Below are 26317 nucleotides of genomic sequence, written 5' to 3' on the forward strand. Positions count from 1 at the left end.
AGCTTCATGATCTTTGCAAAACAGGGATATAGCTTGTTTACAAGTGCCCACCCCTATCCCACGAGCGCCACACCCAGCCTCTCCCTGCTCTTAGAAAATGACAACAGGGGGTGTAACTGGGTGATAGTGTTCAACCTAGCATGCCGGAGACCCTGGGATCCAAGCCCAGCACTTAAAAAAAAAAAAATCAATCACATTACTTAGGGCAGCATGGTAACGTGAAACTGTAGAGTTCAAGGACAGCTTAGGTTGTATAGCAAGACCTCATGGATAGGGAGGGAGGGAGGGAGGGAACAGGGAAGGGGGAGGGAGGGGAGAGGGAGGGGACAGGGAAGGGGGAGGGAGCAGGGAGGGAGGGGGAGGGGAGGAGTGACAAGAGTCCTAGGTCCAGCTGCCTCCACAGCTCCTACTCCTGTCTCCTTGGTCTCTGTGTGCCATCCTCTCTAGCTCTGTGCTCCCCAGACTCCACCCACAGATCTGTCACCTGACCCTTCTGACAGGAACCTGTGCACCTCTCAAGTGTCACTTCTTCAAAAAGCCCTCAGCCCAGACTGCTTGGTGTCCCTCCGAACCAACGCCTATGGCCGTTCACCATAGGCGTGGAGTTGCCTGGGTCACCGCAGTTGCCTGGGTCACCACGGTTTGGTTTCCCAGGCCCAGGCTCTCTGTACCTGGCCCTCCTCCCGGTGCCTGCTGTGACCTCGCTCCAGATGTCAGTGGGGCTGCCTTCACCTCCACACCTTTCTCCAGATGCCACTGCCCATCATCTCTCCCTCCCCAGACCACATCCCGCCCTCGGTCCCACACCCCGCCCTCGGTCCCACACCCCGCCCTCGGTCCCATACCCCGCCCTCGGTCCCATACCCCGCCCTCGGTCCCATAACCCGCCCTCGGTCCCACACCCAGCCCTCGGTCCCATGCGCCCTAAGTGATGTTAACATTGATTGTCAGCCTCAGGGGATCTGGATTACCCTAAGAAGCAGACCCCGGGGGTGCTGTGAGGCCATCACTGGACTAGCCGGCTTCCTTAAGTAGGAGGACCGGCATGGAACGCGGGCTGCACCATGCCCAGGCTGAGGTCCTGGACTGCATAAAAAGGAGAAAGAGGGCTGGGTACCAGCATCCATCTCCCTCTGCTTCCCGATGTGGGCGTGGCATGGCCGACTGCCCCCGTGCTGTCCTCTAGAACTGGAGGCCAGAATAAGTCCCCTCCCTTGAGTTGTTTCCTGTGTTTAGTCGCAGCCGATATAATTGCTCTCTTTGTTTAAAAAAAATGCTTTTGCATTATTAGGTCAGTGAAGACCGTGTGTTCGCCTGCACACACGCATGCCCCGCGCAGCAGCTGAACCAAGGCGCCTGGCAGCATTCAACTACACGGCCTGTTTCAGCTACCGCCGCCGTGATGGGCAGCAGTGTCACGGGAATGTCACCATGGTCTCTCTCAGATCTACCTAGTCCATCTGAAACGTGTGTGCTTGAGGGAGCTGTGTCTTTGGGCTTGCCATGTTTATACGTAATCTCTTGAAAATGTCTTGATTTACTGTGTGTATGTGCACACTGCGTGTGTGTGTGTGCACACTGCGTGTGTGTGTGCACACTGTGTGTGTACACTGTGTGTGTATGTGCACACTGTGTGTGTACACTGTGTGTATGTGTATGTGCACACTGCGTGTGTGTGTGCACACTGTGTGTGTACACTGTGTGTGTACGTGCGCACTGTGTGTGTACACTGTGTGTGTGTATGTGCACACTGCGTGTGTGTGTGTGCACTGTGTGTGTATGTGCACACTGTGTGTGTACACTGTGTGTGTATGTGTATGTGCACACTGCGTGTGTGTGTGTGCGCACTGTGTGTGTATGTGCACACTGTGTGTGTACACTGTGTGTGTGTATGTGCACACTGCGTGTGTGTGTACACTGTGTGTATGTGCACACTGTGTGTGTGTGCACACTGTGTGTGTATGTATGTGCACACTGTGTGTGCACACTGTGTGTGTATGTATGTGCACACTGCGTGTGTGTGTGTATGTATGTGCACACTGCGTGTGTGTGTGTGTGTATGTATGTGCATACTGCGTGTGTGTGTGCACACTGTGTGTGCACACTGTGTGTGTACGTGCGCACTGTGTGTGTACACTGTGTGTGTGTATGTGCACACTGCGTGTGTGTGTGCACTGTGTGTGTATGTGCACACTGTGTGTGTACACTGTGTGTGTATGTGTATGTGCACACTGTGTGTGTGTACACTGTGTGTGTATGTGCACACTGTGTGTGTGCACACTGTGTGTATGTATGTGCACACTGCGTGTGTGTGTATGTGCACACTGCGTGTGTGTGTGTGTGTGTGTGTGTGTGTGTCACAGATGCCATGGTGAGGTCAGAGGATACTGAATGCAGTTGTGCCTCCTCTTCCCCCTTTAGTGGGTGACTCCGAGACTAGACTCAGATCTCCAGGTTTGCTTGGCAAGCGCCTTTGCAGCGAGGCCGTCTCTCCAGTCCATACTTGTTTCATATATCCTATTTAAAGTGCATCTTCCTCTCTGACCTATCAACCCCGAGGTCAGGAAGTCTCTCCCCCTTTTACTCCTTGGGGGGGGTTCTAGAATAAACCAAGGTGTAGCTCAGCCACCTGATGGATTTGTGGCCAGAACAATGAATACGATCTTTTGGAGATTGGTTTAACGCAGTGGGCACAATATTTAGGGAGCACATGTCTATCTGTAAATGAGCTCGTGACTACTTCCTTACAACTAAAGGCACAAAAATGTACGCATTTTCTTTCAAGTGAGGCCAGGGGAGTTCGCCCACAGGCTCGGGCAAGTGCTTTTATAATGCATTTACGACCACGGAAAAAGTAAACTGTTGCGTGTTTTTCTGTGCCTCCCTGGCCTGCCTTCTGCCTCGTAGACTCCGGGTCGTCCCCAAAGGTGCGCGGTGGCTGCTTTAAGGGCGTTCTGCGGGACCAAGCGGCAGGATGCAGCCATGACGTCACGGCCCCGCCCCGCGGGGTGATGCTGCAGCTGCCGCGGCGGGGCTGGGGGCGCCGGGCTGGGACGGAGCTATACCCCGAAGAACCAGGAGCCCAGCCTGAGAAAGGGATGCCTCCCGTCTGGACGCACAGGTACCGGCGTTTTCAACTGCTCCCTCCACCCAGCTCGGCGGCTCTGCGCCCGGAGCATTGCTGCTTAGGCCCCAGGGTGGTCGTAGTGCCCAGGCTGGGGGCTCTGGACGGGCATGGGGACCTTTGTTCTTTTTGGGTGTCCAGTGAATCAAGCTGAGGATGGAGTCTCCAGGGTGAAGCGCCCACAGGCCTAGAGGGAGAGGCAGTCTGGTGAAATTTGTCCCCAGCGTCTGCCTGTGTTTATTGAACCCCAGGCCTGTTCCCGGCTACCTGGGCAGGTGTCATCAGCTTCCGGGTCACCTCTGAGCCCTTTGGCTGGCCAGGGATGGTGGTAAAACATCCCCCAGGATGTCCGGGTCGCTGGGAACAGCGCCCTGTCATCTCAGCACCGTCCTGAGTCATATAGCTGAGGGTGACACGCTAAGGATGATGAGCGTTCCCTTGGTCCGCTCCTCGATAAGAGACAACATCTCCTGGAGTCGTTATAACGTTTGTTTTCCTGTTCTTGTGGGAAGTAGAGTCGGGGGCTGATGGAAGCCAAGTTAGTGAGCTCCTATCGGGGACTCCGGGGACAGGTTGACCCTCGGGAAGGAGTCCGGGTCCCGGAGATGGGGGGTGAGAACTGGGCGGGAAGTTTACTGACTGCAGCCTCTCAGGTCCACGCCAGTGTTTAAGGGTCTGAGAAGAGCCCCGAACTATTGGCCTTGAGAATCCAGGAGGCAAAAGAGAGGTGGTACCCAACGTCCCCACGGGTGGAAGCCTCCACACACGCACACACTTTTTTTTTTTCAGAGAAAGGAGAAATGGTTGGTTCCAAGTAAGATACGTTTAAGTATCGAGTTACCTGGATGTTGGTTATTTTGTCAGTCAGGTGCTGTTGAAACAGCCCAGCCTGGGGATGGCTCCGTGGGTAAAGACATTGCTGCCTAAGCAGAGGACCTGAATTTGAATTCCCTGCTCCTTTTTTTTTTTTTTTTTTTTTTTTTTAGTTTTTCGAGACAGGGTTTCTCTGTGGCTTTGGAGGCTGTCCTGGAACTCACTTTGTAGACCAGGCTGGTCTCGAACTCACAGAGATCCTCCTGCCTCTGCCTCCCGAGTGCTGGGATTAAAGGCGTGCGCCACCAACGCCCGGCTCCTTTTTAAAGCTACGTGTTATTGTCTCAGGACTTACAGTCCTGGCATTCTTACGTGAGATGGGAATCCTCGGAAGCTCATGGGTGGGCTAGCCTGGTGTATCCAGCTGCAAGCCAGGGAGCGTGTCTCTGAACAACGAGGGCCTTCACACATTGAGCCTTCTCATTGCCCACAGAAAAAGGAACTTTAAAAAAAGTCTTCGTGTAAGGTCGGGCAGTCGCACGCCTTTAATCCCAGCACTCGGGAGGCAGAGGCAGGCGGATCTCTGTGAGTTCAAGACCAGCCTGGTCTACAAAGTGAGTTCCAGGGCAGCCTCCAAAGCCACAGAGAAACCCTGTCTCGAAAAAACAAAAACAAAAACAAAACAACAAAATTCTTAGTATAAAATTTCGCAAAGCTCTTAACAAACACATTTTGTATTTTTAGCCTTTATATTCGTTTGTGTGTGTGAGTGTGAAAGTGTGTGAATGTGAGAGTGTTGCACATGCATGAGTGTGTCAGTGCCTGGCAAGCAAGAAGAGGGCATCAGATCCCTTGGAGCTGGAGTTACAGATGGTTGTGAGCCACCTGATGTGGTTGCTGGAACCAAACCCAGGTCCTCTGGAAGAGCAGTCAGTGCCCTTAGCCCCTGAGCCATCTCTCCAGCCCAGAAAAATACATTTCTCACTAAAAAAGGCTAATTTTGGGACTGGTAAGACGGTGGAGCAGGTAGAAGCCCTTGCTACCAACTCTGACAACCTGAGTGCCATCTCAGGGACTCAAACGATGGCCGGAGAGACCCAGCTCCTGCCAGCTGTCCTCTGCCTTTCCCGTATGCGTCATAGTTCATGTACACACACACACACTCACACACTCTCACAGACACACACACTCACACACTCTCTCACACTCACACATTCACACACTCTCACACACACACATTCTCTCACACACATACTCACTCACACACATTCACTCACACACTCACAGCAATTAAAATTTTTAAAAGGTTATTCTGACCTGACTCCAATGCGAACAGGAAGCTGAATGAACACATTCTTCAAGCTCCAGGTTAGTTCTGGTTCATGTACCAGATCAACGGTTCTCAACCTGGGGGTCTCCACCCCCTTTGTTTTAAGTTCATTTTATTTCTTTATTTGTTTACTTATTTATGTATTTTATATATGTGAGCACTCCAGAAGAAGGAATCTGATCCCGTTACAGATAGGATCTCTGGAAGAGAAGTCAAGAGCTCTTAACTTCTGAGTCATCTCTCCAGCCAGTTTTGTTTTGTCTTGTTTGACACAGGGTTTCTCTGTGTAGACCTGGCTGTCCTGGAATTCGCTCTGTAGACCAGGCTGGCCTCAAACTCAGAGATCCTCCTGCCTCTACCTCCCAAGTGCTGGAATTAAAGGCGTGCACCACCACACCCAGCTAAGGGGGCAGTTTCTGACGCAGGTTTACGTGCACTTTATTCTGGGGAGAGTACGGATAGCAAAGAGGGGATAGATCCTGTGTCTCTGAAATGGGGAGAGCCCAGGAATAGGCCCCTTGAAGGGGAATATGCGCTGTGGCCAACGGGTAGAGTTGAACCAAGCTCACAGCACACCCGTGTCAAAGAGGATACTGGCCTTTGGGATCATTAGCACCTAACTGTGCTCTGGAAGGAAGCCTGGTCATTTTTTTTTTTTTTTTGGTTTTTCGAGACAAGGTTTCTCTGTGGCTTTGGAGGCTGTCCTGGAACTCACTCTGTAGACCAGGCTGGCCTCGAACACACAGAGATCTGCCTGCCTCTGCCTCCCGAGTGCTGGGATTAAAGGCGTGCACCACCAACGCCCGGCTAGGAAGCCTGGTCATGTGACAGGTCTCAATTTGCAGAAGCCCCTGAGCTGGAGGAAGGAAACACACACAAGCTTAAGCTTTTTGAAACTACTAATCTCTAACAAAAAAATGAGCTGCATTTATTTATTTGTTTATTTATTATTTAATGGTACAGGCGCAAGCCAGGGGACAGCTTGTAGGAGTTGGCTCTGTCCTATCATCTGGGTCCTAGGGCAAGTGTCTTGACCCACTGGGCCATCCCTGTAGTCCCATAAACCTTAATCTTGATTTAATCTTCGTAAGTGAACCGTATTTCAAATGAAGTGTTACTTGTCTACGTAGTTCTCAGGCTCACCTGTCCTCATTTTACATGACAGCATCCATATGGTCACCAGATAAGTCCGCTATTGAAGTAACAGGGGAGTGAGCTTCTCCTCCACGTTACCTCTTGTAAAACGCACCCCTTAGCCAAGGCGTCAAGGTCCTTCGCCATCAGCAAATGCTTCACTGGTGGCGTCTTCTCTCTCCACACCCACACTGTGACCGGCAGCTAGTTCTTTCTTGTTCCTGTGGAAGATTCCCCACTGCTTGGAACATTTTTCTTCACTTTCTAACTCAATTGAAGGCAAGAACTATGTCGTTACCCTGTCTCTGTGAGCTCTGTGTCTCAGTGCTCAGAACTTGGGATGTTTGGAGAGTGGGTGGAGAGATGGGAATATGAGTAGAAGGATTGGAAAGTGGGCGCATGGATAGTCGGCTAGGCAGATGGTGAAAAGACGGTGGAGGGGTGGAGGATGGATGGATGATGGATGGATGGATGAGTGGATAGAAAGTAGATGGTAGATGAATGGTGGATGGACAGCTAGATAGATGGAGGGTGGATGGATGGATAGATAGATAGATAGATAGATAGATAGATCGATAGATAGATAGATAGAAAGGTGAATGAATGGATAGATGGGTGGGAGGTGGATGAGATGGGTGGATGGATGGGTAGAGGGAGGAGGAGTAGATGGATGGATGTGTGGATGGATAGGTAGATGGATGGATGGAAGGTGGGTGGATGGATATGTGGATAGCCAAACAGATGGTGGGTGGATGGGCAGAGGATATATGGACGGATGGATAGGTAGATGCATAGAGGGTGTATGTATGCATGGGAGACAGAGAGGTAGATGAGAGTTGGACAAATAGATGAATGGTGGATGGATGGGGTGGATAAATGAATGGACACGTGGATAGGTGGGATGGATATGGATGGGTGGATGGATGTGGATGGATGGGGCAGCTGACAGACACGCGGGTAGATGGAAGGGTAGGTGAATGGACAGAGAGTAGACAGAGGGTAGATGGATGGAGGGTGGATGAGTGACTGTTCTGCATCCTGCTGTCTCTGTGTGCAATCATTTCCACTGTTGGTCTCTTCTGTGGAGCTATGGGGTAGTGCAGGACTTTGAACACACACGAGCGTAGTTTCTGAGTTTATAAAGAAAGCAGTGGCCCCAGCAGTAGGATGGAAAGTGGTGCAGTGAGTATGGGAAACGGACTTCAAGCCGAGGCTTAGACGTAGTCTGTGAGGAAAGCCTGTGGTGCTCTCGTGGTAAATGCCTCTGCCATCAGGGCTCCCAAGGCTGAGAAAGGCATGGTGGTTTGGACAGACTTCAAAGGAGAGTGTCAGTGGCTTTTCTGTCGGGTGGGGGAGGTGGCCTGTACCTGGGCAGTTCTGGGACTTCCCTGCTCTGGGTCTCTGACCCTTCCCCTATGGCCTCAGCTTTCTTCTCTGTGTTGAGGGAAAACAAAGTTGGTTACAATGTGAGTCATAGGAATCAATTTCTTTCATCTATAATCTAGATTTGTTTCTAGATAGCAAAAAGCAGTAGGATGCTCAGAGAACCATCTGAGCAGCAAACCCTGGAGGGCAGAGAGCAAAGGGCAGAGGGCAGAGGCTAGAGGGCAGGGGTCAGAAGATAGAGGGAGGCTTTTGTATTCCCAGTTCCCCACTAGGTTCTGGGTGGTGTAAACATTTCTCAAGACATAAATACACTGGAGGAGAGGAATCTCTCACGCCATGCTTCTGTTTTAAAATTCATTCATTCATTTCTGGCTCTAGAGATGGAGTCCATGCCTGGAACACACGAGGCGAGGCCGGCACTGAGCTATATTTCCAACCCTACTTCTTTTTTTGTTTGTTTGTTTGTTTGTTTGTTTTTACGAGACAGGGTTTCTCTGTATTGTTTCGGAGGCTGTCGGTCCAGCCTGGCCTCGAACTCACAGAGATCCGCCTGCCTCTGCCTCCCGAGTGCTGGGATTAAAGGCATGCGCCACCACCGCCCGGCTCCAACCATACTTCTTTACAGAGCAGTTCAAACACCAGAGATTTCAGTTCTCAACTTGGCTGAAAATTCACTCATCAGTAATAGTTGAGAGGAAAGGACTCATGACCAAGTCCCCCCATGCCACCTACACCTACACACACACACACACACACACACACACACACACACATGCAGGCACTCCCTGATGCTTTAGGGCAGGCAGGCATCTGGCCCCTTTGGCTCCTGTGAGGAAGTCCATATAAACACAGGAACTGAGCTGACCACCTGTGACTTTCACCCCATGAAGGAAGGGCAGTCCCCTCACCCCCAGGTGGCTCCCGACCCCTGCCTAGTCTTTTTGGGTGTCTGGTCCTGTGGGACCTCCAAGGAAGGACAAGAGGGTCCCTAAGCATAGAGGGAGCCTCCTGTCTGTTCTGCTGCCCCCACGAGAAGGGCTCTGCTCGGAGACAGATGCTGGCATCGTTGGGGAGGCAGACAGAATGGACTCCCAAGTAATGGAGTGCGAACTCAGCTTTCCCCAAGTGAGTGGCGAGCGAGGAGGGCCAAGGGCCTCCCTCACAGGGAAGATGATGGAGGCGCCCCGTAAGACCTCGGTGAAGGTAACTGTCGTCCCTAAATGGGTTTCCCTCACAGTGACACCCACCAGCCCTGCCTACGATGATCCCGCCAGCAGCAGGCAGCACCCCTCCGGGAGAGGCCCTCTTCCCCAGTGTGGCTGCTCAGGACTTGTGGAGGTCTCCCGTCTCCAGCTACTCAGGGTCCGTGACACGACACATCAGCCACCGGGCCAACAACTTCAAACGCCACCCCAAGAGGAGGAAGTGCATTCGGCCCTCTCCACCCCCACCCCCCAACACCCCATGTCCCATTGAGCTGGTGGACTTTGGAGACCTGCACCCGCAGAGGTCGTGTTGGGAGCTGGTCTTCAATGGCTGCATTCTGTTTGGCATCGAGTTCAGCTACGCCATGGAGACGGCCTATGTGACTCCGGTCCTCCTGCAAATGGGCCTGCCCGACCAGCTCTACAGCCTAGTGTGGTTCATCAGCCCCATCCTCGGTGAGCCCCGATGGTGGAACGGCCTCTGGAAATCTCCGGAGGCTTCCAGAAGCCTCTGCTGAAGCAGCTTGAGGGACCCGAGGGGACGAGGGAGGAGTTGAGTCCCGCTCCTTAGTATGGGGCTGTGGGAAAACACAGGTGTGGCCGGTCACATCCTGTCTTCTCGGTTCTTTTGATCTGTGCTGGAGGGTAGGACAAGACCCCAGGATTACATCATCGAGCTCCCTCCAAATCTCTCAGCGCAGAACCGGAAACGTGAAGCTGATGCAACCGGGAGGGGCCGGGGGTTTGCTGGGGTTCCCAAGGAGGGTCCCAGGGGCTTGGTGTCTGGGGTGCCACCAACCCTGGTCTTGTTGCTTTGATTGCCTGCCTCCCCGTGGTGCTCGCTCTCAATGGCCCTGGCAATAACACCACCTGCTCTGTTTCAGGATTCCTGCTGCAGCCTCTGCTGGGCGCCTGGAGTGACCGATGTACCTCAAGGTTTGGAAGGAGACGTCCTTTCATTCTTGTTCTGGCCATAGGTCTGTTGTTTGGCATGGAAATAAAATGGAGAGAAAGAAACTAAGGAGGGAGGGGGGAGGGAGGGGGGGTGGAGGGAGGGGAAGGGGGGAGGGAGGGGGGATGGAGGGAGCAGAAGAGAGGCTCAGGCAATTCCCAGGCAGCTCCAGGCCCAACCTTGCCTGAGCCAACACTAAGGATAAAACATTTAGTTGTTGTTCGTTCGTTTGTTTTAATAACCCTATGAAGCTTGTCTTGTCCTTGTTCAGCTTATGGGATGAAAACCCTGGCCTGAGTGAGAACTCTGCGGGTCCCCACAGGTGACTCCCACGGGCTTTTAAGTCCTCAGGCTCAACCTAGTGACTTTTGTCTCTCTGTTCCCAGGGGCCTTGCTGGGCCTGTCACTCCTGCTCAATGGAAGGGACATTGGGATGGCCCTGGCTGACACAGCCACCAACCACAAGTGGGGCATCCTCCTGACTGTGTGCGGGGTGGTGCTAATGGACTTCAGCGCAGACTCGGCAGATAACCCCAGCCACGCCTACATGATGGATGTGTGTGGCCCGGTGGACCAGGACCGAGGCCTGAACATCCATGCCCTCATGGCGGGTGAGTGCCCCCCCAGGCAAGGCTGCAGTGCTGTGGGGTTCGGGTGTGTGTCCCTGGGGGCAGGGGTGCTCCTTCCTAACCTCTAGATTTAGAAATAAGTTGATGACGTTCAAATATATAGGTTGGCGTTGAAGTAGTGCTCCTCCTGAGCGGCTCACAGGACCCACGTGGGGAAGGAGAGACCTAATTCCTACAAATGCCCTCTGACCTCCACAGTGCACCAGGGCACGCACACCACCTCCCCAAAATGAATAAATAGAAAATACTCATCTTGAAACTGAGGGTGTGGCTTACTAGGTACAGTGCTTGCCTGGCATGCCAAGGGTCCCCATCACTGTATAAACCAGGCGTGGTGGTCACACCTGTAATCCCAGCATTTAGGAGGTAGAGACAAGAGTTCAAACTCATTTTAGACTACATAGTCTGAAGCCAAACTGAGGTACATGAGACCCTAACAAAAGAGAGTAGGAAAGAGGAGAGAGAGACAGAGGAGAGTAGGATGTGGTGGTGCACACCTTTAATTCCAGCAGTCAGGAGGCAGAGGCAGGTGGATCTCTGTGAGTTCGAGGTCAGCCTGGGCTACATAGCAAGTTCCAGGCCAGTCTGAGCTACATAGTAACATAATGAGACCATGTCCTTTGTTTTGGTTTTTTTTTCAAGACGGGGTTTCTCTGTCTTGAAATTCACTCTATAGCCCAGGCTGGCCTTGAACTCAGAGATCCACCTGCCTCCGGAGTCCTGGGATTAAAGGTGTTTGCTACCACTGCCCAGCTCATGAGACCCTGTGTTTAAAAAGAAAAAAACGTAAAAAGTAACAGAGAAAGAACTCAACACTGGCTTCTGGCCTCCAAACACAATTATGAACACCCAAAAACATATACAACACACACCTACACAGATGTTTACCAACACACACACATGCACACAAACACACACATACACCTACACAGATGTTTACCAACACACACACACATACACCTACACAGATGTTTACCAACACACACACATACACACACATACACCTACACAGATGTTTACCAACACACACACATACACACACACAAACACACACATACACCTACACAGATGTTTACCAACACATACACACATGCACACACATACACCTACACAGATGTTTACCAACACACACACATACACACACACAAACACACACATACACCTACACAGATGTTTACCAACACACACACATGCACACACACACATACACACACACACCTACACAGATGTTTACCAACACATACACACATGCACACACACATACACCTACACAGATGTTTACCAACACATACACACACATATACCTACACAGATGTTTACCAACACATACACACACACAAACACACACATACACCTACACAGATGTTTACCAACACACACACAAACACACACATACACCTACACAGATGTTTACCAACACACACACATACACACACACAAACACACACATACACCTACACAGATGTTTACCAACACACACACATGCACACACACACATACACACACACACCTACACAGATGTTTACCAACACATACACACATGCACACACACATACACCTACACAGATGTTTACCAACACATACACACACATATACCTACACAGATGTTTACCAACACATACACACACAAACACACACATACACCTACACAGATGTTTACCAACACACACACACATGCACACAAACACACATGCACACACACACCTACACAGATGTTTACCAACACATACACACACAAACACACATGCACACAAACACACACACCTACACAGATGTTTACCAACACATACACACATGCACACACACATACACCTACACAGATGTTTACCAACACATACACACACATACACACACATACACCTACACAGATGTTTACCAACACATACACACACATACACACACATACACCTACACAGATGTTTACCAACACACACACACATGCACACAAACACACATGCACACACACACCTACACAGATGTTTACCAACACACACACACATACACACACACCTACACAGATGTTTACCAACACACACACATGCACACAAACACACACATACACATACACAGATGTTTACCAACACATACACACATGCACACAAACACACACATACACCTACACAGATGTTTACCAACACATACACACATGCACACAAACACACATGCACACAAACACACACACACAAACACACACACACAGATGTTTACCAACACATACACACATGCACACAAACACACATGCATACAACACACACACCTACACAGATGTTTACCAACACATGCACACAAACACACACACACAGATGTTTACCAACACATGCACACATGCACACACACACAGAGGTTTACCAACACATACGCACATGCACACAAACACACATGCATACAACACACACACACACTCAGATGTTTACCAACACATACACACATGCACACACGCACGCACACATCCCACATAAGTCGTCATCAAGCTGTATCATCTAGAGAATGTCGTCAGTCTGTATATGTCTAGTACAAGCAGCAGCTTGCTCTCCTCTGAGCGTCTTGAAAGCCAGGATGATTCTGGCCTGATGGATGGGAGTACCACCTGTGTACGTGTGACGTATGGGGTCATGAGTGTCAGTACGCAGTGCAGTCTGGTCTTATCTGTAGCAGCCGTGTTCCTCCCAGGGCGAGGCAAACGCTGATTCAGCAAGCATTCCTGAGATCTTCTGGTCACACAAACTGCCCCTGACCGACCTCGTTTGCCTCATTTGGCGGAAAGACACTGTTGAACATGCTGCTCCCCCATCACATTGGCCTGGTGGTTCACAGCACTGTGGCTTACGGCTGAACAGACCTCGGGTGACATATGTCTTCTTCCATAAGGCAACCTCAGCCGTCTCAGTGCCAGACTGAGGGCACTTCACACAGTGGAAAAACGTGTCTCGGCTACGGTTTCTACTGCCGCATCACCAAAAAGCAAGCGGGGGAGGAAAGGGTTTATTCGGCTCACACTTCCACAGAGAAGTCCATCACTGAAGGAAGTCAGTGAGGAACTCAAACAGGGCAGGCACCTGGAGGCAGGCGCTGATGCAGAGGCCACGGAGGGGCGCTGCTTACTGACTTGCTCCCCATGGCTTGCTCAGCCTGATTTCTTACAGAACCCAGGACCACCAGCCCAGGGATGGCACCGCCCACAATGGGCTGGGCCCTCCCCCATCAATCGCTAATTAAGAGAATGCCCTACACACTGGTCCACAGCCTGGCCTTATGGCGGCATTTCCTCCTCTCAGATAACTACAGTCTGTGTCAAGTTGACGTACTTTAGCCAGCACAACCCAGTAGAACCCACGGGCATGCAGGAAATGAGGAGCTAAGCAGGCAAAAGACTGAGGTCACCCTGTGCCACCTAGGCTAGGCCTCTGAGGTCACCCTGTGCCACCTAGGCTAGGCCTCTGAGGTCACCCTGTGCCACCTAGGCTAGGCCTCTGAGGTCACCCTGTGCCACCTAGGCTAGGCCTCTGAGGTCACCCTGTGCCACCTAGGCTAGGCCTCTGAGGTCACCCTGTGCTTGGGGTAAGTCAGTCTTTGTCTGTGCTGGGCATATTCTTGAATGATGCAAAAAAAAAAAAAAATGCCTTAAGAACTATCATTAGCAAACTTTGTGAGTCGATGGGCTCACAGATTCAGAGTGTGCAAACAAGGGTCTGGAACGTTCACGCCTGTGCATCCAGACTGTGTCCACACACGGGCACGCCTGTGGTTGATGGCACGAGAAATGTCCCTGCCAAAGTCAGGAACAAGGCAAGGCGGCACTGACCCCACGGGGTGACTGCTCTGAGACAGTAGCAGAGGGCAGGAGGTCAACCCTGTCACACTATGGGACAGCACCTACTGACTTCCGGGGACACCTGTGCAAAGCAGTGCAGGAACTCAGCAGAATGCTGGCTTGTGAACGTTTGTAATGGAGTCCGAGCTGGGGCCTAGCTCAGTGGCCGAGCACTTGCCTAGCGTGCCAGAGGCTGGAGGTGTGATCCTAGTGACACAGGGTGAATAAAAGTGAGGTGACTATGCCCAGCACTTGGGCAGGCAGAGGCAGGAGGGTCCCTGGAATGCAAGCCCAGCCTGGTCTACCTAGTGAGCCCAGGCTTGCCAGGATGACAAAGCAGGTGTCTCAAAACAAGAAGAAGGGGCGTTACAGTGGTTTAGTGGGTAAAGGTGCCTGTCACCAAGCCTGACACATTGAGTCTGACTGCCCAGGACCCACATGGGGGAGGAGAGAACCAACTCCTGCAGTTGTCCTCTGAGCTCCTCATGCACACTGTGGTGTGCAACACCCCCATACACACATATATATACACACTCCCCATACACCCGCACACACACATACACCCCCCCACACACATATATATACACACTCCCCATACACACACACATACACCTCCACACACACCTCCACACACACATATATATATATATACACACTTCCCATACACACACCCCACACATATACACACACCACCACACATACACCCACACACATATACCCACACACATACACACACACCCACACACATATACATACCCACACACATATATACACATACCCACACACACATATACATACACACATACACACACACATATATACACACTCCCCATACACACACCCCACACATATACACATACACATATACACATACCCCCACACACACATACACCCCCCCACATACACACACATATACACATACCCCACACACACATATGCACACACACCCACACACATATACACACACACATATACACATATATACACACTCCCCATACACACACCCCACACATATACACACACCCCCACACACATATACATACCCACACACACATATATATATACACACTCCCCATACACATACCCCACACATATACACACCTCCACACACATATACACACACATATACACACACATACACACACATATCCACATATCCCATACACATATACACTCCCCCCACATATACACACACACATACACATATACACACACCACACATACACACACATACACAAACATACATATACACACACCCCACACACATATACACACACCCCATACACATATATATGCCCACACACACATATACACATACATACATCCCCCACACACACATACACATGCACACACACACATACACACACATAAACACCACACACAATACATGTACATGCCCACACACACAGTAAAATTCATAAAAATTTAATTTGGAAATTTTAAATTGACAACAAAAAATTAGAAACCTCAGTTTTCCCAAATAAAGCACATATAACAAAATGATACAGAAGGGGGAAAAACTCCCGTTTAAACATAGCCATTTAGGGGTTGGAGGGATAGCTCGGTGGTTAAGAACACTGACTGCTCTTGCAGAGGACCTGGGCTCACAGCACCTGTGACTACAGATCCAAGGGACCTGACACCTCCCCTGGTCCCCACAGCACACATGTCACGCATGCTCGCAAACAGATGGATAGAGTAAAACTAAGTAAATAAAAATTTAAAGAATAGAGCCATGGGTGGTGACGTGTATATATAATGCCAGCACTCAGGAGACAGAGGCAGGTAGATCTCCGAGTCTGAGGCCAGCCTGGTCTGTAAAGTGAGTCAGGGCTGCATACATACGGTAATAGATTAATTTCAATATAAAATCAAGTTAATAACATCCATATGAAACCTGCCCTTGTTTAAGGGTCACAAATCTTCAATGGAAAAGCTAATTAGCAGGACCCCAAATTCACCTGAGATGGCTCGGTGGGTAAAGGCGCTTGCTGTCAAGCCTGATGCCTTCAGTCCCATCCCCAGAACCCGGGGCCATCCTTAGAAGTGACTTTTCTCATGGTGGCCCTGCACACGGATGATACCAAGGGACATGCTCATGTACACACTGCTTGTGTTTGTGCTGCCCTGAAGCTGGACACATCTTAGAGCAAAGGAATGACTGGGTCCAAACAGCCCCTTCCAGGATTCTAACACGCTTCGTTTCAAATGGAAGGACAGGCTGACAGTTTGTCCATCCACCCCCTACCCTGGAGCCAAGTCCCCAGGTTAATGTGGAGAAGAGAGTAGCCAACTGGCCCTGGAGAGGGGGGGGCGGAGGTGTCAGGAACGCCCCTGGGGGGTGCCCTTAGCATCCCTTCCTCACTGGCTGGGGTGTAGTTGCTACGGATACCGCATTGGGTCCTTGGAATGGACTTTGATACTTTAATGGTCCCACCTTTCCTGGGGACTCTCCTGGCCTGTCTGGGTTGGAGAGGACACTGAATCCTTCTCTCCACAGGTCTCGGAGGAGGGTTCGGCTACGTGGTCGGGGGCATCCACTGGGACAAAACCAGCTTTGGGAGGGCCCTGGGGGGTCAGCTCCGGGTCATCTACATCTTCACGGCCATCACCCTGAGTGTCACCACTGTGCTTACCCTGATTAGCATCCCCGAGAGGCCCCTGCGGCCCCCAGGAGAGGAGAGGACAGCTATGAAGAGCCCCAGCCTCCCGCTGCCCCCCTCCCCACCTGTCCTGTTGGAGGAGGGGGCTGGTGACACCGTCCCCTCTACTACAGCCACCAGCCTGTACACCAGCTTCTCCAGCCCCATCTCCCCGCCCAGCCCCCTCACCCCCAAGTACGGCAGCTTCATCAGCAGGGACAGCTCCCTCACGGGCCTCAACGAGTTCGCCTCTTCCTTCGGCACCTCCAACATAGACAGTGTGCTCATCGACTGCTTCACGGCGGGCCACGACAATTACCTGGCCCTGTCCAGCAGCGTCCCCAGACAGGCCATCAGCGTCAGCTTCCCCCGGGCCCCTGATGGCTTCTACTGCCAGGAGAGGGGGCTGCTGGAGAGGAGAGAGGGGGCCTTGACCTCAGGCTCAGATGGAGACGTGCTAAGGGTAGGCTCTTTGGACACCTCTAAGCCACGGGCCTCGGGGATCCTGAAGAGGCCGCAGACCTTGGCTCTCCCAGACGTGGCTGCAGGAAATGGCCCCGAAACCAGCAGGAGAAGGAACGTGACCTTCAGTCAGCAGGTAAAGCCTCCATGGTGCTCTGCGAGGTGGCCTCTGTCGTCAGTCAGAGGCTGAGGGGGAAGCGTGGTCTCAGAGACGCTTCCTTTGCATGTGGGTATGTGACTCTGGGATGTCTGAGTCCCCAGATGGGAGGGTATGTTCGGGGCAGGCCTTAGGACTCACAGTCCTCAACAGACTGTCATGTTTGCCCCAAGGAAAGCTGTGCCCTCTAGAGAGTGTGTACAAGTGCTGTGCATATCCAATCAGTTTCTAGTACTCCCCCTCAACAGCCCGGCCACTGCAAACACTGGCCCCTTGAATATGGGGCCAACAGATCAGAGTCCTGTTTAAAGATTTACTTATTTATTATGTATACAGTGTTCTGTCTGCATGTCTGCCTGCATGGCAGAAGAGGGCGCCAGATCTCATTACAGATGGTTGTGAGCCACCATGTGGTTACTGGGAATTGAACTCAGGACCTCTGGAAGAGCAGCCAGTGCTCTTAACCTCTGAGCCTTCTCTCCAGCCCCCAATCTGAGTTTTAAAGGAAGAAGGGAACACCGCGGTTGCAACGTCTCTGGGACCTCCCCAGTGTGAGCCGTTTCCCCTGCTCATGTCAGACTAGCTGACCTGGAAGGGCTGCAGGCTCAAGGGTGTCTTCTGCAAAGGGGGCAGAGTCTTCTGGAAGGCTGAAGAGTCTTTAGTATGTGTCAGATTGGCCACAGGGTTTTTGGTTGCCATTGGAGGTTACTTTCAGAGCCCGGGTTGGTTAAGTGCTTGTCTTGAAATTATGAGGACCTGAGTTTGATTCCCCAGAAGCCACGTAAGAGGCTGGTGTGGTGAGACCACACCTAAGGTTGTCCCCTGGTCTCTACACACACATATGTGTGCACACATACTTGTACACATGCACACACTCAGCACCCTCCACCCTGAGGAGGAGGCTCCTTTAGGATGTCCTGTTATTTAGGTAGACACGCCTGTGCCCCTTTGGCCTTGGGCCCTCACAGGAAGACAGCGATCAGGAACTCGGGGTTTCTAGGTCACAGCCCTATGAAGCACCTAACCTGCACCGGTCTCTTGAGGGAGGGTGTTCTGGGGCCAGATAGACTGGAGCAGGACCCAGTGAGACACTTTGCTTAGGCCGCAGAGGCTGGCTGAGCCAGGGCCACCGCCTCTGCTGGAGGAAGGACTCTGCAGTGAGTGACTCTCCCTCCTGGGGAAGAGTGCAGAGATCCCAATGTGGAGAGCAGCCCAGGAGTTGGGTGGTGTTTCAGATCACTGCTGCCAGAGGCCGTGTTTCCTAGCCACACAGATCCAGGCTTGCCATCTTCCGTTGGTGACATCCAGGTCGCTTCTCTGGCCCTTTGTCGAATGGACGTCCTGTTTCACAAAACTCAGATGGCCCTAGATTCAGGTCTTAATGAACCCGAGGCCCCCAGCACCCCCCTTTTCCTGGTCCCTCCTAGCTTCCGTTCTGCCAGCAGTGAGTTCTTTGAAAACAGTGAAAATCGACCTGGAGAGATGGCTCAGCAGTTGAGAGCACTGGCTGCTCTTCCAGAGGTCCTGGGTTCAGTTCCCAGCACTCTCACGGCAGCTCATAACTGTCTATAACCCCAGTCTCCAGTTCCAGGGGATCTGACGCCTTAGTACAGACACACATGCAGGCAGAATACTAAAAGTCGTGTGCTCAAGGCTGGGGAGTTGCTCCACTGACTGAGAGCTTGCCTGACATGTACATGTTCAGTCTTCTCATACACAGGGCGCGGAGTGCATGCGTGTAACCCCGGCACCCAGAAGGTTAATGAGACCCTGTTTCTAAGAAAGAGAAGGAAAGAAAGAAAGGAAGGAAGGAAGGAAGGGTGGAAGGAAAAAGGAAGAAGGAAGGAAGGAATGAAGGAAGGAAAGGAGGAAGGAAGGAAGGAAAGAAGGAGAGCTAAGTACGACCACACCCAGGCTCTGGCTTTTAGTGGTCTTCTGCTGCAGGCGTAGGTAACAGGCTTCATTAGTATGGCTGCTTTGTGGTCCAGAACTACAGCTTCCTGTTTCCTTTTCCCACTAAAATAGTCTTGTGCAGCCAGCCTCTCCCCAATCTGTATTTATTTTATTTATATGTCTACTTTTTGAGAGACTTCCTTTCTGTGTGTGTGTGTGTGTGTGTGTCTGTCTGTCATGGAGAGAAAGAGAGGGAGAGAGAGACAGAGAGACAAAAAGCATAAAAGACAGACAGACAGACAGTCTGGAGCCCACATTGTCACCTCCACTCCCGAGCAGAGCAGCACCCTGTCCTCCTTGTTCTCCAAACAGCTCAGTCCCAGATTTCCTTCCTCATTCCCAGGCAAAGTTCTGGGGAGAGAAACTTCATTCAAAAAGGTTGGCAGCTATGCCAGGGGCCCGCAGGGACCACTGAGTGCTGTCTCAGCCCTCCCATTCTGCCGACAGTTGGGTGTCTGTGTCTCATGATCTGAACCCCTGGAGAGAAGAGGTGTCCGCTGACAGGGCTGCCCTGTCCTCCATGTGGCAGGAGACCCACCTGTGTTTTAAATGTGTCTTCAGTCCCTCTGAAGTAAGTGTTCACAGCCTTCTCCCAAGGGGGAGCAGGTGAGGGCTGGCTGTATTTCATGTGTGTGCACGTGCACACATATGTGCACATATGTGGAGGTCAGAGGTCAACTTTGGGTGTTCTTCAGACACCATCCTTGTTTTTTTTGTTTTGTGTTTTTTGAGACAGGGTCTATCAGTGGCCTGTAACTTGCCAAGTAGGCTAGGCTAGCCCAACAACAACACTGGAGATCTACCTGTCTCTGCCTTCTCAGTGCTGGGATTGCAAAAAATGTGGCATTTTTTTTACCTAGGTTCAGAAGCTTGAACTCATGTCTCATGTTTCCATGACAAGCATTTACCAACTGTCCCTCTCCCCAATCTGTATTTATTTTATTTACATGTCTACTTTTTGAGAGACTTCCTCTCTCTCTCTCTCTCCCTCCCTCCCTCTCTCTCTCTCTCTCTGTGTGTGTGTGTGTCTGTCTGTCTGTCTGTCTGTCTGTCTGTCATGGAGAGAGAGAGAGGGAGATGGAGAGGGAGACAGACAGAGAGAGGAGAGATCCTGTGCCGCACCATGGGGCGCTCACAATAAACTTTCACCTCTAACTGCTCCTGGGTCTCACACAAGACCCCCACATGGGGTGCCTGGTGCCTGGTTACCCCCGTCAGAAGGCAGAGTGGGGCCAGTGAGATGGCCCAGGGGGTAAACGAGCCCCCACCGCACAAGCCTGATGTGGGATCCCTGGAACCCACAGTGGGAGGAAACTGATTCTCAAAATGGTCTTCTAACTTCCACCTGCACTCACACACGTACGTATAACACGAACACACACACACCATGCACACACACACACACACACACACACACACGCACGCACATACATCCTCTGATAATGATAAGATTGACAGTTAAGAAAAGACAGAGGTCCCCACAGCGTGCGCTAACACACACCATGCACACACGCGCGCGCGCGCACACACCCTCTGATAATGATACATAAAATTGACAGCGTGTGCTGTGGGCTGTCCGAGTTCACTCCCCAGCACACTCCATCGCGCGCCTTGGCGGGACGTGGGCCTAGCGGCTGCCTCAGTAACTCTGTTACAGGTGGCGAACATCCTCCTGAACGGCGTGAAGTACGAGAGTGAGTTGACTGGCTCCAGTGAGCAGTTGGAGCAGCCACTGTCCCTGCGGCGCCTCTGTTCCGCCATCTACAACATGCCCAAGGCACTGCGAAATCTCTGCGTCAACCACTTTCTGGGTGAGCCGTGACGCCCTGTCTGGGACAAGGTACCGTCAGGCACGCAGGGTCTGGGCACAGGGCCCCCACTCCTCGGGGGGAGGTTCTCACGTCCCCCTGTCTGCACTGGAGGCTCTCCTCCAGGTCAAGCAAGAGGCCCCACTTTCCTGGAACGTCACCCTCAGATGTGAAGGCGTGTAGATCTCCCTCCTATCTGTTGAGGCTCTTAAACCACCCGGGCTTGGCACTCGGTGACCCCGAAGGACCCCTGTGTGGCTGTCATTCATCTGTTGTTGAAGGTCTGAGGACAACAGATTTGCAGTAACTTAGGGCTGCCATTTAGAAGAACACAATAGACATCACAGGCAAAACTTTTTTTTTTTTTGAGACAGGGTCTCCCTACATAGCCCTGGCTGGCTTCAGAAATCTGCCTGCCTCTGCCTCTCGAGTGCTGGGACTAAAGACGTGCGCCACTAGTCACCTGGTGATGGACAAACCTTGAAATGGTCTCAACCTTCCCCACAGTGATCTTTGCAGGGCGTCCCACATAAGCCAAAGTCACACATGGCTCCAAGAACTGATGTGACAGGTGTTGAGAGGAGCACAGCTTCTGCCCACAAAGCCGGGATGGGGACACAGATGTCTAGTCCAGGGAAGGGTTAAATCATGTGTCTGGGGGGGGGGCGTACTTTGCTGTTGTGGAAACGAGTTTAATGACTCAGTTGGCACAGAGCTTGCATGGGTTCTATTCCCAGAACTGCAGAAACCAAGCGCACCTATAATCCCAGATTATAACAATGTTGCTTGATGGCGTAGAAGCTGCGGTGGCGGTTTACTGTGGCTTGAGAGGGCCTCGCCGTCTCCCACCTCAGCCAAGGAAGGTGTTAACGGTCTTCAAAGAGTGGCACTTGGAGGCAGGACCAACTCACACGCATCAGGCCCACATTACGGTTTGCATTTCCTAATATATCTTTCCCCTGCTGGGTGTGGGGCACAGACTTTAATCCCAGCACTCAGGAGGCAGAGGCAGGTGGATCTCTGTGAGTTCCAGGCCAGCCTGGTCTACAGAGTGAGTTCCAGGACAGCCAGGACTATGGAGAGAGACCTTGTTAAACAAACCACACGAAAAATAAAGATGTTAGGTGATGGATAAACATTCCTGACCAGCTTTTGCTGGGTGAGGGTCTGTGGGGCAGCCCGGCAAGGGTTTAGAAACAACAAACTCTACAGTTCTGAAAACTGAATTACTGTCATTATGGAAACTGCCATGTTTCAACCAAATGGGGGGCACTTTACAAAAGTTAACGACCCAGGCTAGACCTGAACTCCTGATCCTCACAGGGGTCCGCCTGCCTCTGCCTCCCAAGTGCTGGGATTAAAGCCGTGTGTGCCACCACCGCCTGGCCTTGCCTTCACTTTCTGAGCTCTCAGATGACAGGTGTGAGTCACCAAGCCTGGCTTTCTTGAGTGCTGGCGGGCAGGGTGGAACCACAGCCTGAGTGACCAAGGGTCACAGCGCCTGTCTTCCTCCAGGGTGGCTCTCGTTTGAGGGCATGCTGCTCTTTTACACGGACTTCATGGGCGAGGTGGTGTTCCAGGGCGACCCCAAGGCACCCCACACGTCGGAGGCCTACCAGAAGTACAACAGCGGCGTGACCATGGGCTGCTGGGGCATGTGCATCTATGCCTTCAGCGCTGCCTGCTACTCAGGTACCCGCCAGCGGCCACACGCACGCACACACGCACGCACGCACGCACGGCACGCCTTCCCTTCAAAGACCAACTGCAGGGGTCAAGCACCCCTTCAGGGGAGACACCACGATTTTGTTCAAGTCCTCAAATACTTCTGGGCCTCCCAGCTGCGCTGTCCTGAACCAAAAAGTAGATGGGGGTACAGACCTGTGTGTGGGTGTCAGGTCTCCAAGGAGGAGGCACCCCAAAAGGGACATGTCTAGACTTGCCTAGATCATGGGTTCACACGTAAGGGCAAAGCGGGGGCCCAGGGGCAAGCCATGGGACCACAAGCAGGCAAGCGTGTGGCTGGTAGGTAAACCCATCCTTCACATGACACCGCACGAAACAGTAGGCCTGGGGAAGGAGGCGAGTGACCTTCTGCGGTGAGTGTGGAGTGCAGGGGGCAGAGTCTAGAGTCTGAGCTGAGCCTGAGGGTGTGCTCCTGCGACACCGAGCTCCCTTCATCCCGGGGCGGTCCCCTTGGGACTTGGTGAACCTATAGTGTTCTCCCGGGGTCAGACGGTCCCAGACTCGGAAGTAACGGGCTTCTGTGGCAGCTTCTTAGCAGTGCCCAGTGGTTCCAAAGCAACCACTGACATCTCAGAAGGGACCGGGCACGGCTCTGAGGCAATAATACCTGTGTGTGTCTGTGAGCTGCACGCTCTGCAGTCTCCATGTGACACCAAAACAAACAAAAGCTCCTTTGGTTTGTTTGTTTGTTGCTTAAAACTCCAAAGCAGCTGGATTGGCTCAGTGGGTAAACGCCCTGGCTGCCAAGCCTGATGACTTGAATTTGATCCCCAGATGCCACACAGTAGAAGGAAGAAAATGACCTCAACAGATTGTCCACACATGTGCCATGACACACGCTTGTCTCCCCTGCCCCAACCTTCCGATGCACACTAAATGAATATTTAATTTGTTTTTAAGTACAAAGTTACTCACTCACTCGTGGCTCTTGGGCCATACAAAGCCAGGCTGAGTCGGTGGGGGGGGGCGAGAGGGGGTTGTGGGGGGTTAGGATTTGTGAGGGGTGGTGTATCTCATGGTGGGAGAGATTACTTAGCATTTAGAGGCCTCTGGGCTCCATCTTTGTAGCACCGCACACACGTGACAAAACTTTGAAAAACAGGCCAAAACCAGGCTGCAGGCTGCAGGCTGCCAACCACCCTTTCTGACCTCTGTCACCTTAAGGAGGCTGGGGAGGAATGAAGTATTGTGGGGTGGGGTGTAGCTCAGTGCAATAGTCTATGTATGTGCTTAGCATGTCTGAAGCCAAGCTCAGCCCCCAGAGACCCCCAAACTAGATGCTCGTCTCACTTGCGAGTCCCTGAGTTCAGCACTTTGGGGTCCCCTAGGCGGGTGGTCTTGTGTTTTACTTTACTTGGTCATGTCTGCTCCGGGTAGCTCATGGCAAGATGGGGATGAGGGCCAGCCAAGGGGGGCACACTTGTGCTCCCGTTCCAGGCAGGAGACCACAGGTTTAACCTAAGACCCCACATTGCCAGGGGTCTCACCATTCCATGTGTAGAAGCTCCAGGGGTCCGGACGGGGCAGATGTGAGTGAGGCCGCCCCAGGGCTTGTTCTCCAGGCCTGCAGGGACCAGCCCCTGCTTTCCTGCTTCCGGCATGGGCCCCGCCCCTGCCCAGGGGACGAGCGCGCTGCAGGGGGGAGGCCTAGCCGCCCATTCAGCCTTTGTCCTCCTACAGCTATCCTGGAGAAGCTGGAGGAGTGCCTGAGCGTCCGCACCCTCTACTTCATCGCCTACCTCTCCTTCGGCCTGGGCACGGGGTTGGCCACGCTCTCCAGGAACCTGTATGTGGTGCTGTCTCTATGCACCACCTACGGCATCTTGTTTTCCACGCTCTGCACCCTGCCCTACTCCCTGCTCTGCGATTACTACCAGAGTAAGAAGGTAGGTATGGGCACCTTAGAGACGACCTCCAGGCTACCTACAGTTTTCCTGTCCCACAGCCGCTCTCGAATGACGGACACAGGAGTGTGTATTAATGACACAAACGCTCAGCTGATAGCTCAGGCTTGTTACTACCTAACTCTTACTACCGACCAATCGACTTTTTTATTAAACCAATCCCAGTGACAAATCTTCAGTGTACAAAGGGAATATTCCACAGCAACTTTCCAGTCTGAACAGGGGCACTGGGGGAGGGATCCCTATTAACACAGAGGCTCAAGGCTGTGTCTAGAGAAAGAGCAGGACACCTAGAGCATGGTGGTGACAACATGGCAGGGAGAGACAGAGGGGTGTGTGTTTTCAACAACTCACTCTGAAGACCAGGCTGGCCTCGAACTCACAGAGATCCACCTGCCTCTGCCTCCCAAGTGCTGGCTTTTGGAATTTTCATGGATTGTACTCCAGCAGGGACGTTCCATGTCACCTGGCCTATGAGAGAGAAGCCAGCCTTTCTTCTGGTTGTTAACCTCTCTGAACACTGGCTGACCCCTGCTATGGCCCTGTTCCTCCTGCTCGGTCCCCTCATGTCCACTTCTGCATGGAGGTTGCGGCAGGTCTAACTGGTGTGATGTTCCCTGGTCAGTTTGCAGGGTCCAGCGCAGACGGCACACGGCGTGGCATGGGGATGGACATCTCGCTGCTTAGCTGCCAGTACTTTCTGGCTCAGATCCTTGTCTCTGTGGTCCTGGGGCCGCTGACCTCAGCTGTGGGCAGTGCCAACGGCGTGATGTACTTCTCCAGCCTCCTGTCCTTCCTCGGCTGCCTCTACTCCTCTTTGTGTGTCACTTACGAAGTTCCCTCTGGCGAAACGGCTGACGAGGAACACCAGCCCCTCCTGCTGAATGTCTGATGCCTCAGAATCTTGACTTTGGACTTGAAGGTGGTCGGTCTGCTGCAGGCTGGCCACTGAGGAACCAAAGGCCTTGGCAGCCAGCCAGACTTCCAGTGGAATGTAAATATGTGGTAAATAAATGACAGCAGCAAAGCCTTCTAGAAGCGCTCTTATCCAAGGGCATAGGGTCACGTGGGTGGAGCTCCCTTCCTGGGGATGGTGGTACCATGCGAAAATCATTTATCAGAAGTGAAGATGTAACTCGGCTCTCAACTGTGGTTCTCCATCAAGGGTGCTTTTGATATCTCCCAGCCCCCTGGAAGGCTGGCAACGGTGTCTGGTTGCCACAGCTTGGACAGGTGCCATTTGCCATCCGAGGATGTCACA

At 52.2% G+C, this 26317-nt stretch overlaps 1 protein-coding gene across 1 annotated transcript; it reads left to right on the forward strand.

The window, feature by feature from the left end:
• The first annotated feature begins 2972 nt into the window (after positions 1–2972).
• On the forward strand, positions 2973–26083 carry Slc45a1 (solute carrier family 45 member 1). Its single transcript, XM_040735014.1, has 9 exons — positions 2973–3121; positions 9025–9448; positions 9877–9969; positions 10331–10555; positions 16885–17624; positions 21256–21409; positions 22922–23098; positions 24833–25038; positions 25682–26083. The coding sequence occupies exons 2-9, from the start codon at positions 9049–9051 to the stop codon at positions 25946–25948; spliced, it is 2262 nt and encodes a 753-aa protein (XP_040590948.1). The 5' UTR covers positions 2973–3121; positions 9025–9048; the 3' UTR covers positions 25949–26083.
• Positions 26084–26317: the final 234 nt, after the last annotated feature.

This window comes from Mesocricetus auratus, unplaced genomic scaffold (assembly GCF_017639785.1).
Source record: "Mesocricetus auratus isolate SY011 unplaced genomic scaffold, BCM_Maur_2.0 Super-Scaffold_100042, whole genome shotgun sequence".
NCBI classification, from domain to species: Eukaryota; Metazoa; Chordata; class Mammalia; order Rodentia; family Cricetidae; genus Mesocricetus; species Mesocricetus auratus.

What these genes read in the sequence shown, in the direction of transcription:
- Slc45a1 (XM_040735014.1), top strand. Translation starts at nt 9,049, where the DNA reads ATGATCCCGCCAGCAGCAGGCAGCACCCCTCCGGGAGAGGCCCTCTTC. An exon ending in CATTCTTGTTCTGGCCATAG is followed by an intron (nt 9,970 to 10,330) that starts GTCTGTTGTTTG and finishes CTCTGTTCCCAG; the next exon opens with GGGCCTTGCTGGGCCTGTCA. An exon ending in CTGCGTCAACCACTTTCTGG is followed by an intron (nt 21,410 to 22,921) that starts GTGAGCCGTGAC and finishes GTCTTCCTCCAG; the next exon opens with GGTGGCTCTCGTTTGAGGGC.